Genomic DNA, 12,005 nt, shown 5'->3' with positions numbered 1-12,005 from the left:
CCAGAGGTCGGACGTCTCTGTTTTTTTGAAGCGCTCCTTATGTGTTGGCTTTGTCCTTCATTAATGCTAGCTTGGCTGCAGTGCTTCCCTGTGTCTCATCCAGAGTTGGCATTCCTCAAAAGGAGAAGAGACACCCTTTTTTCCAGTGCGTCTTCTGTGGTGTCATTTCTCAACGTTAGTACTGGTATTTTGGGCCAGATGAGTGAGTGTGTGTGTGTGCTGTGCAGTGTAGGATGGCTAGTGGCATCTTGACTCTGCCTACTAGATGCTAGTACTACCCCAACCATGACCAGTTGTAACAACCAAAACTGTCTTCACATATTGACGATGTCCCATGGGAGCCACAATTGCCCAGTTGAGAACCAGGAGTTGAGTTTCTCTGAAGTGAAGAAAGCTTTATCAGAAACAGCTGCGCCACTCTCTCCCCTGGGAGCACGCCCACACCTTCCTGCATCTACGCTTTTTTCTCCTAAGCTCTAAGGGACCCCATGAGACTGCCACCAGGGGAGCAGTGGCAGCGGCAGCTCAATTTCTGAACCTATCTCCAAAGCCAGCTTCCCCTGATTTCCTGGTGAGCCGAGGCAGCCCCGCCTAGGCTCTGCTGTTGCTTTTTCTGTCCTAAGCCCTTCCTTGTTTCACTGTCCCCAGCCTGAATAAACCTACTCTTAAAATAACACATACACACAGACAGAAAAGAAACTTGTGAGATCTTTTCCCCTCAGTGCCTGCCACATTGGCCAATATTGCTTTGCTTGCCCATGCTTAAATCAGTTATTGGTAGGAACACCACCATGACTGATTTAGAAGTTAGCTTTCTCACCTGAGAGGAGGGTGTCCAAACAAGATGGGTTTTGTGGTGAGGGAAGAGGAGTCTGGATATTGGAGAGATAACAGCATCTGCTAACACCGAGGAAAAAAAAAAAAGCTCTGAAATTGCTTACCTGTGTCAAAGACCTCTTGAATGTACTTTGTTGGAAAATGCAGGCAATTTGACTGTTGGGTCTGCAGGAGTGATCTGGACTGATAGTAAGGGGGCGGGGTGAGTGTAACATTAGGGGAAGCCTGGGGTTATGTTGATGTTGTTCACTGTTGACCTCTAGTACCTAACATAGATCCCAGTAGATAGCAGCAGGTACTTCATGAAAAAATTTTGAATAAATGCATATAGGAAAAGGCCAATCAGAATACTCCCATGAATGAAATTGTGTTTTGGATGTAGTGAGCAGTGTTATGATTATAAGTGCAGTTGGCTGAAATGAAGAGACTCATGTGGGCCACCATTTCTTTCTTCAGAATAAACTATTGTCAGCTTCAAAGCACAGCTTCATTGTGCTTTGACTTAAACTGTGCCTTAAAATAAGCATTAAGTATTTATAAGAACTCTTGATTAGATCATCAGTTTATTAGCTTCCATACCTAAATATTACATATGTTAGATATGAGACAAAAGTACAATTTTAAAGGATTAGATAAACATGAAGAGAACTATATTGCAGTAATATTTTAATGATTCAAATTACGGTTCAGAATGTTTTTCTGTGTATTAAAAAACCAATATTTGATTAGAACAGAGTGACTGAGTCATTAATGTTTAAAATCTTAGCTTACCACTAAGGAAAATAGTAACCACTGGTTCTTTCAAAACAAAATTAATATTTAGAGCTTGACCATGTAGGTGGTGGTGCAGAAGATAGAGCATCGAGCTGGGATGTTGAAGACCCAGGTTCAAAACCCCGAGGTCACCAGCTTGAACACGGGGTTGTTGGCTTGAGTGTGGGATCATAGACATGAACCCATGGTCACTGGCTTGAGCCCAAGGTTGCTGGCTTGAGCAAGGGGTCACTGGCTTGGCTAGAACCCCCCAGTCAGGCACATCTGAGAAGCAATCAATGAACAACTAAAGTGCCGCAACTAGGGTTGATGTTTCTCATCTCTCTCCCTTCTTATCCCTGTCTGTCTGTTTCTCTCTGCCTCTCTTGCAAAGAAAAAAAAGGTAAATTTTATGTTACATATATTTTACCACACACACAAAAATGGTGTGACTGTTTGTACAAGCACACTTGCTGGTATGGAGCATGCTCTTGGCTGCCTATTTCAAATACTGGAAATGATTGGTTGGCATGAAACCTCTTACGGATGCCAATTGGCATCCATACATTCAAGTCATAAAGTTTGATTTCTTACTGGTTTTAGTCAAAATGTAAACAGAATATTTAGTATAGTCTCCCTACTCCCAGCAGACCATCCCATGCACTCCTATTGTTCTGTTTTGTTAGTGTATCATACTATTTTGTTAGTATGGTATACTAGCAGAATGGTTTGGTTTACTATTGAAGCAGGACACTGAAAAGTCCACTGCAAACTGGACTTTTTTTGTTCTTCTGCCAACACATATTGCTAATGGTGTCATCCTGACCTTGTGTTCTCGTGCTGCTGTCTCGTTCCTAATCCAGCTCTGCTTTTCATTGATATTTCGGTGGTACTTTGTAGAAGCATCTGTTACACCACTCACTGTTTGCTTGTATGTCTCTCCTGCCGTTCTCTTAGCAGCATGTCTGGGTTATACACTATGTTCCTGGCACCTGGCTGGAGCATACCACATGCTCTCACCAAGTGCTTTTGTTCTATCGTTGGGATTAGAACTTGACCCAGAACTGATACACTTCTCAGTGCTCCTGCCCTCACCTCAGCTGTGGGCATGGCTCAGCCAGCTCCTCCCTTCATGTTTGGTCAGTCTTAGACCTTCAGAGGCCTAAAGCTCTTTCTCACTGCTAGCCACAGCCCTTTCCATGCCGGTATCTGGCATTACAAAAAGTAGGACACGAGTTGTATCTGCATAGTGAGCATCTTTCAGGATGATTGTTGTAATTAATATTGCTGGTACGGATTAAATCATTAAATATGTAATGACTGAGTGCTATGTGCTAGAAACCCTGCTGGTACACCACAGTGCGTGTTCTACAGACAAGGAAACTGAAAGGTTGGGTGACAAGTATAACATACTATATCAAGTTATCTGACAGGCCTGCAGCTAGATCCTAGGCCCCCAGCTAGATCCTAGGCCCCCTGACTCGTGGTCCTGGGTGGAGGGAGTTGTATTAGGAAGTTAGAGCAGGACAGTGGGGCGGTTGGGGTGGGGGTAAGGGTTTGCCTGAGGTCATTTTAACCTCCACTTGAGTATTTGCAGTAATTGAGGAGCCTTATCTCTCAAAGGAACATTGCATTTATTTAGACCAGGTTGGAGGTTCAGTTTGGTGTACCAGTCACCTGGTCCACCCTTGCAGGGGCTCCGATGGGGCTCAGAGTTCAAACTCAACTCAGGATTCTCTGGGAATGGGTGGTGTCTATAACTCGGGGGTCTTATGCCTTGGCTTCTAGGTGAGTAGGTCACTTATATGTGGCAGCCAAATAGTCTCAGAGACAGAGGGTGGCTGTCTGCCCTGTTGCTGATGTGTGTCTTAGTGTGTGGCTGGCCTCCATAGGATCAGGTCAATATGGTCCTTGTCATTATTTGATGGGTCAGAAATTGTTTACCCAGAAGGGATAAAAATCTGAGAAAAGAGATCAGATTAACCAAAAGATCTTAGGACAGGTTTAGAAGTCAAAATATCAACTTATAGTGGCAGATATATGTATATCTGGCTGAGACTCTGGACTCTGTCTAAACCAGGATACCCTTCCTGTGGGTTCTATTGTGCTACCAAATTACAAATCAGGAGGTTGCTTGTTTTATAAGCATAGACTTTTTTTTTTAAATTCAGTGTGAAGAGGGGAGGCAGAGACAGACTCCTGCATGCACCCCAACCGGGATCCACCCAGCAAACCCACTAAGGGGCGATGCTCTGCCCATCTTGGGTGTTGCTCCTCCAGAGGCAGAGGCCATGGAGCCATTCTCAGTGCTCAGGGCCAATTCGCTCCAGTCGAGCCATGGCTGCAGGAGAGGAAGAGAGAGAAAAGCGAGAGGGGGAGGCGGGGAGAAGCAGATAGTTGCTTCTCCTATGTGCCCTGACTGGGAATCGAACCCAGGACATCCACATGTTGGGCTGACACTCTACCACAGAGCCAACTCGCCAAGGCCTTGTAAGCATAGACTTAAGAGCCAGTTGAGTAGTATCTTCCTGTGAGTTTCAGATTATGAGGACTTGGCATTTTATATTGGAGTATTTCTCGCTTAACTGCCAGACATTCAGAATCAAACCACCCAGACCGGTGGGAAGAGACTACTGTTTATTTTGCCAATCTGCTTTTTTGATACTTGGTTATCAAAAAAGCCTGTCATTACGAATTTCCTTTTAAAGGGCAGAACATATTCACTGTTACCTGGGTAATATGTATATGAAATCTATTATTCAGAGCCTGGCTTGTGGTGCAGTAGATAAAGCATTGACCTGGAATGCTGAGGTCACTGGTTTGAAACCTTAAGCATTTGCCCCGCCAAGGCACATCTGAGAAGCAACCACTATGAGTTGATGCTCTCGTTCCTCTTTCCACCTTTCTCTCTCTAAAATTAATAAATATTTTTTTAAGTGAGAGAAAGAGACAGACAGGAAGGGAGAGAGATGAGAAGTATCCATTCTTCATTGCGGCTCCTAAGTTGTTCATTGATTGCTTTCTCAAATGTGCTTTGACTGGGGGGCCTCCAGCTGAGCCATTGACCCCTTGCTCAGCGACCTTGGGCTCAATCCAGCAACCATGGGATCGTGTCTATGATCCCACACTGAAGCTGGTGACCTGGGGGTTTCAAACCTGGGTCCTCAGCATCCCAGGTCGACACCCTAGCCACTGCACCACTGCCTGGTCAGGAAATAAAATCTTTGAAAAAAGAAATTTTCTATTCCATGAAATGTGTCGTAGTCTGTGCTACTTACTGTGATTGAGGAATAGCTTCCACCTTCACTCTGTTTGCTGTAACACTCCGCAAAGGACTAGTTCATTTTCTACTTCCATTGAGCACTCTCTGGGCACACTGACTGTAGTCCCTGTTTTTTCTCCAGGGTCATCTAGTAGCAAGCACCCAAATCAGGCAACTCCAAAGAAAAGTGGTGTAAAGAATGGCCAGATGAAGAATAAGGATGACGAGTGCTTCGGGGATGATATTGAAGAGATACCAGACACAGACTTTGATTTTGAAGGGAACCTGGCCCTTTTTGATAAGGCAGCTGTGTTTGAGGAGATTGATACCTACGAGAGGAGGAGTGGCACCCGCTCCCGGGGCATCCCTAATGAAAGGCCTGCACGGTACAGGCACGATGAGAACATCCTGGAGTCAGAGCCCATTGTCTACCGACGAATCACTGTGCCTCCTGGGGTGAGCAAGGAGTTCTGCACGGGTGAGTTGCTAGGCCCATGTCCCCTGGCTGCTCTGCCTTTCTGTCATGCTTGGAGCAGGAAGACCTGGGCTCACTGTCAGAGTCATGTAGCCGAACTAGTTAAAGTGGCTTAGTTGGCCTGTTGTGATTGTCTCTTGGGGTGGTGTTCTGGCCAGCACAGCACCATTACCCACCATTGTAAGGGGTGAGTCCTCTGCATGTCCATGTGTCCTGCACCTGGCGGCTCTGGTTGCTGCTGTTTACTCTGTTATGAGCAATCACTAACGGCATGGGGGCCAGCAGCCTAGATTCATATGATAAAGTCTGTTTTCACTTTGGCTCCCCGTTACTGTCTGTGCATTATAGCAGAAGTTCAGTTGTGTTTTACTGGTTGTTTGCTGAGGTGAAAAACAGCTGGAGGTAGATGGATGGTTGAAACCACTGGATTTGTTTACTGCCTTGTGTTCGCCTCCTTCTCAGCCACTGAGGGTTGGCTAGCCATAGTTCTCACATAGCAGAACAGGGCGTGGTCATTGTGGAAGCCTCTGTATGTGGAGTCTAGAGCAGCAGTTCTCAGCCTTCTTCATCTTATTGGCGCACAGAAGCTAATGACTAAAATTCTGCAGCATACAGAGAATATTATATTTTTTGCTGGTCTGACAAAAAATTGGTATAATTTTGATTCACTTACCATACAGCTATTATTGTGTTGGCTTTTGTTGTTTTTTACTTGATAGCCTAAGGGAAAAGAGGTCAGTGCCCCTGACTAAATAGTCAGGTATTGCAAGTTTTAAAAATTCTTGCAGCATACCAGTTGAAAATCACTGATCTAGTCTGTTACCACAGAATTTTTAAGTTTCTTTTTTTTTTAGCATTACGGTCTTCAAACATACGGCATTTATGGTAGATAAAAGCATTAACTGGGCTTTTGGAAAACCGTTTAAAAACCCTTGTTATTGAATGATCTTACGCTAACAGAGGAATCATAAGCATTTTAATAGAGAAGGAACTAACTAGAGTATTCGTTTTCATTTGAAGTTTTGAATATAACGAATATAAATTTTTATTATTTATTTACTTTTTAACAAGAGAGACAGACATGAGGGGAGAGGAGAGGCATCAATTCATAGTTACGGAACTTAAGTTGATCTTTGATTGCTTCTCATATGTGCTTTAACAGTGGCAGTGGGTGAGTGGCTCCAGCTGAGCCAGTGATCTTTGGACCACTCCACCCAAGCCAGCAACCCTGTACTCAAGCCAGTGACCTTGAGGTTCTGAACCTGGGTCCTTAGTGTCCCAGGTCAGCGCTCTGTGTACAGCGCCATTGCCTGGTCAGACAAGAACATAAAATTTGAAAACTAGTAGCAGTTATAGAGAGAATTATGGAGACAGTTTAATTTCATTTGGAGGAAAATTAGAGCTAAGGCCTGACCATTTTGCAGACAAATAGGGCTCTGTTCTATTTGGGTTTGCTGAGTGTAGAGCTTGCATGTGCTTTCCATGGGGAGAATATAAGCAGACTGCCAAGCTGAGAGGGATGGCTCAGTCACTTTCCTCTTTTTCTAGCAGACTGGCAGGTGTGCTCTTCACTGAGGTGGTTTTCGCCAGTGGCACTGAGTGTATCTTGCTGAACTCCTTTGAATTTTACCTCTGTATGTGTTGGAATCCATGGGAGTCCGAAAGACCAGAGTAACAGGCTTTATTGAAAGGAAGAAAGGAACCCTGCCGGGCACTCCTCCTGGGGGAGAAGAGCACCGGTTACAGACTAGGGGTGAGTTATATAGTGTTTGGGAGAGCCTGAGGGGATACTGAGGCAAAAGTCCTGGTATGTCCGGAATGCTCCTCCTTGGGGGGCTTCGAGCATGTGGGTGTTGAATCAAAAGTCCTGGTGTGTCCGGAGCCCCTCCTTGGGGCGGGTTGTCAACTTTTTGGAATTCCTCTGTCTCAGGGTCAATAGTCCAGTAAGGGTGAGGTCTGACAGATAAGCGGAACATCAAGAGGGCAGTTTGGAATTCACGTATCTATCAGTATGAAGGCAAACAGTGTAGCTCAGAGTCAGGCTAAATTTAAGTGGCTGGGTTTCAAGCTTTCAGAGGCAGCCGTCATACAGCAGGACATACAGGTAGGACCTGAGCTCTTGCGTCCATTGGCCTCTAACTGTCTCTGCTGGCAGCTCTCTGGGCTGCGGTGCTTGGTCACTCAGTGTTTGATCCCTGGAGTTCCTGAGCTCGGGGGATAGGTCTGCTTTGCAGTGACATGGTTGTTGGGGATGGTGACAGCGGGAATCAGGAAACAGTCACAGATCTGAAAGAGGTCCAGAGAGCATTTGCTAAAGGAGACAAAGGAGGAGGGAAAGATTTCCTCCTGCTGTGCACTTCACCTCCCAGCGTGATCTCCACACCCTTAATGACAAGTAAAAATTCCCTCCTCTCACATTGAACTTTTCCCAGAATTTTGCCATTAGCAAACACACTTCTGACCACATGAACTGGTCCTTGGTTGTAAAGCCAGTGGCTGCCACGATGGTGGATATGCAGGTTCTCATTGGATTTGGGCAGATTGTGGAGCCGGAGGATGATGGACCATTCCATTTATTAGAGTCTTGCAATGGCAGATGAGCAAGCAGGCAGGGAAAACCGCCTCTCTCTTTCTCTCTCTCAGGACTCTCAAGCAAAAAAGGCTGGGGGAAAAACCCACTCTTAGGCAAACAGTAGGAATCACTGGCTCCTCCCAAGGGTGGCAGGCAATCCACAATTTGCAATTTGCCAACCTGAAGGCAAGCACTGCAGCCTTACATAGACTATACACACATGGTGCTGCTCCCTGCTTATGCACCATACAGGCAAAGTACAAGGTGAGCAAGCCTAACACACTTGTAACATACTTGTTTGCCCAACATTCCACCCTTTTAGGGTTGCTCACTTCACAATGTACATGTAAAGCCAGTAGGCATGGCCACCATCACAGCCGCCTGGGCCATGCAGGTTCACATTGGATTCGGACAGACGGTAATGAAACAACGGAGCCAAGAACTGGTGGGCCATTAGCTTTAATCCTAGCTTGCACCCAGTGGGCAAGTAAAAACACACACTGGGCTCCAAAACCCACCCATTCAGTGCTCACAAAGCTACTGACTTATCTGAGTTTCCTAGAATCAAAGGTTTTTAGCTCACCAGACTTATTCACTTCTGTTCCCCATCTCCTTCCTTCTCCCTGCACAAACTCTGCACAAACTGGCTTCTCCCTCAGCACTCCACCATCTTGGCTGCTTCTCCTGGCCTCCTCCACGTGACCTTTCTCTGCTCTCCTCTCTAATGCTAATCTCAGGAACCAAGAGAGCAAGCTCCCGGTCTGCCCCACTTTATAGTTTAGAAATCAAAACCTTTAATCCAATATACAAACAAAGAAGTCTCTGATACAAAGTCATTCATCTGAAGCATAATGGGATTCCTCATGAGAGTGCACCACCCCACATCATGCAATCAGTCAAGGGTGTGGGGAAAAGCTTAGTCTTAAAACTAAGTCTTAGGTTATAATGACCTGGCCTGCTTCCAGCCTGTCCCCCACACCCAATACAAACTATAAGCAAGCAAACATATATATCATATTTACAAACTTATTTGACCAACAGTACATGACAGGTATCTTTTCCATGATGGTCCTGTTAATCCAAATTCGGAGGGACCCGAAATATGGAAGACAGGAGCGAGGTCCGTCGTTTACACATTAAAGCTTTATTGTCTAGCTTGGCCAAGCGGCGGGAACTCCGACAGAAATCTGACGGAGAGCGCGCTGGCCCTTTGTTCTACTTAGTTTTTATAGTTTTGTAAGTGGGAAGTACAGAAGCAAAAATTGCAATTAGGAGCCCCTTACCGCTATTGGTTATAGTCATATGTCCTTTAACATGATAGGACCACGTTCAATTTGCAAACCATACATCATTTTGGAGAAAACAAAATTTACAAGTCAACACAATGGTAGAAAGATATCTCTTTACATATTAAAAGGCCTTCCTATATTTTCTAGTGTTCATCCGCCATCTCTCTGTCCAGAGTCAGAAGTATTAACCACATGCATTTACATAAGAGAGGTAGTTTCCATGGGGACAAATGCCCGCAAATGGCTCATAGTTATAAGAAAAGGTTTATTTTGGCTTTTCCCTTCCTGCACCTGGCTAGCCATTCACTCCTTTCCCCACAGGTATGGTGGAATGTCAGGGAATCTATGCTTTCCTTCCCTTTTCATTTACAATACAATGGCAAGAGCCATCCTGGTTATGCCAATCACACAGTACAGAGAGACTATTCTCACAATTTCTCTGCACACCTTAACCCAAATTAATAAAATGTTCTCCAAGCCTCCTAAAATATTAATATTAATTCTGTAGCCTTTTGGTACTTTACAACACCTGTGGGTGAAATGGCTCAGTGGCTCCTCAGTCCCTGTGCGAGGAGTGAGGTATATTACATAAATAGACTACTGCAGCAGCACAAGTTAGACAATTAGGATAATTACAAAGGTGCTCTTCACAATGTCTCCTTGAGCACTCTGTTCAAGGCGCTTGACTGGAGGCCCACCTCTAGCCCCCATCCCAGGATTGGTGGGAGGGCCTGTATAGTTGGGTAAACAAATGTTTTTTAAGTTTGTTGATAGTATTGGGGCAGTGCCATATGTATATACACATATGTCTATGGAAGACTGCAGGTGTTGCCCTCAGGATGGCAGATTGCAAATTGAGGATTGTCTTCTGTTGAGCAGATAAAATATATTATGCTCACTTTGTTAAAGATGGCGCTGCCCATGTGGAAGCCCGTCACCCAGGTGATGGTCAATACCTTTGCCTTTCTTGCTTGGGATGGGCGTAATTATATTAATGTGTGTTGGGGGCAGGCTGTGGGCAGGCAGGATCCTTGTAGCCTGGGGCTTGGTTTTAGGAATAAGCCTTTCCCACCCTTTTTGATGTGGGGTGGTACACTCTCATGAGGATTCCCATTATGCCTCAGATAAGTGACTTTGTATTAGAGACTTCCTTGTTTGTATATTGGATTAAAGGTTTTGGTTTCTACACTATAAAGTGGGGCAGACCCGAAGCTTGCTCTCTCGGTTCCTGAGATTAGCATTAGAAAGGAGAGCAGAGAAAGGCCACGTGGAGAAGGCCAGGAGAAGCAGCCAGGATAGTGGAGTGCTGAGGGAGAAGCTAGTTTGTGCAGAGTTTGTGCAGAGAGAAGGAGATGGGGAACAGAGGTGAATAAGTCTGGTGAGCTAGAAACCTTTGATTCTAGGAAACTCAGATAAGTCAGTAGCTTTGTGAGCACTGTATGAGTGGGGGTTGGAGCTCAGTGTGTGTTTTTACTTGCCTGCCGGGTGCATGGTAGGATTAAAGATGATGGCCCACCAGTTCTTGGCTCCATTGTTTCATTACCGTCTGTCCGAATCCAATGCGAACCTGCGTGGGCCAGGCGGCTGTGATGGTGGCCGTGTATACTGGCTTTACACCTTCCTGCTTGGGAGGGCTGATTGTTTGCTGGAGAAGGGGTTTTCCCCCCAACCTATTTTGCTAGAGAGTGGAGAGAGAGAAAGAGAGAACTGAGAGGAGTCTGGAGAATGAGTCCGGGGTATGGAACTGGAGACTGAGTCGGGGCTTGGGAGCCCTGAGAGAAAGGGAAGCGGTCTTCCCTGTTTGCTCGTCTATTGTTGTGAGACTCTAAGAATGGAATGGCCCACTATTTTCTGGCTCCTTTGTTTCTTTATCATCTGCCCGAATCCAGTGAGAATCTCCATGGCCATGGCGACGGCTGCCGGCCTTACAATAATCCAATGCTGTATCCAAGGAAACCGTAAAGTGTCCTTGGTATGTCCCTGCAACTGGGTGAGAGCAGCTTTCCAGTGCAGGAGGGCCTCCACCGGAGTTGCCCCCCTCATCAGGTCTCTTACACTGTCTGAAAGCGGTGTGTCCATCCAACAAGGAAGCTGGTGCCCACCTCTGATTGCAGTCCAAGAGTCCATTACAGTGCTCAATGATCAGACCACGTTAGACAGCCCAGTTATCTATACAAATCACCCAAGGTGAAGGTCCATTATGCAAACTAGCCATACAGCTCTTCATTAACGGACCTCAGTGCCTTTCCATAAGCACTCTGTCCATTGCCACAAGCCCCATTCAAACTCCTCAGCAAGCTTACAGGGCCTGGCGGGGTCAAACACATTCAAGCCCTGTGTCGCCTTGATAGTTCTTTTATCTGTTGCTTCTGCCACTGCATAAAAAAGCATCTATTATCTTCTAATGCCAACACCAGCTGCACATTAGAAGGTGATCAATGGAGTGTCAATTTTACATCAGGCCTCAGACCTCCCCACCCATCCCTGTTAGGTGGTTTCTTGGCCTTCCTCCTATTCAAACTGTAACAGTGGGTCTTAGGGAGGCTCCTCCTCTCCCACAGCTGTCTCCAACAAGTAATCTTGCAACCATGCAGCCTGAACATCAGCCATTTTCTTGGCAGCCCGGGCAGCCTGCTTTCCCCACTTTTTCAGAGTCACCCTGGAAGTTGTTAGTTTCTTGTGCTTCTTCACAGGCTCTCTGTGTCTCTTGACTCCGTCCAGTTCCATAGGTTTTTCTGGCCCCGTCAGTGTCATCCTGCAGAAAACAGCTTGGCTTTAAAGCCACCTGACGCCTGGCCCTGCCTCTGTGTAAGGCAG

At 45.8% G+C, this 12,005-nt stretch overlaps 1 protein-coding gene across 7 annotated transcripts in view; it reads left to right on the top strand.

Annotated features, from left to right (window-relative positions):
* Positions 1-12,005, top strand: part of EDC3 (enhancer of mRNA decapping 3) — a 64,380-nt gene that overhangs the window by 36,755 nt on the left and 15,620 nt on the right. For all 7 annotated transcript variants that reach the window (XM_066342738.1, XM_066342744.1, XM_066342742.1 and 4 more), the window contains one exon: positions 4,995-5,330. In XM_066342738.1, coding sequence (XP_066198835.1) covers positions 4,995-5,330 — 336 coding nt within the window. The remainder of the gene's footprint in view (positions 1-4,994; positions 5,331-12,005) is intronic.

Source organism: Saccopteryx leptura, chromosome 6 (assembly GCF_036850995.1).
Source record: "Saccopteryx leptura isolate mSacLep1 chromosome 6, mSacLep1_pri_phased_curated, whole genome shotgun sequence".
NCBI classification, from domain to species: Eukaryota; Metazoa; Chordata; class Mammalia; order Chiroptera; family Emballonuridae; genus Saccopteryx; species Saccopteryx leptura.
This window is presented reverse-complemented; position numbering and strand designations above follow the sequence as displayed.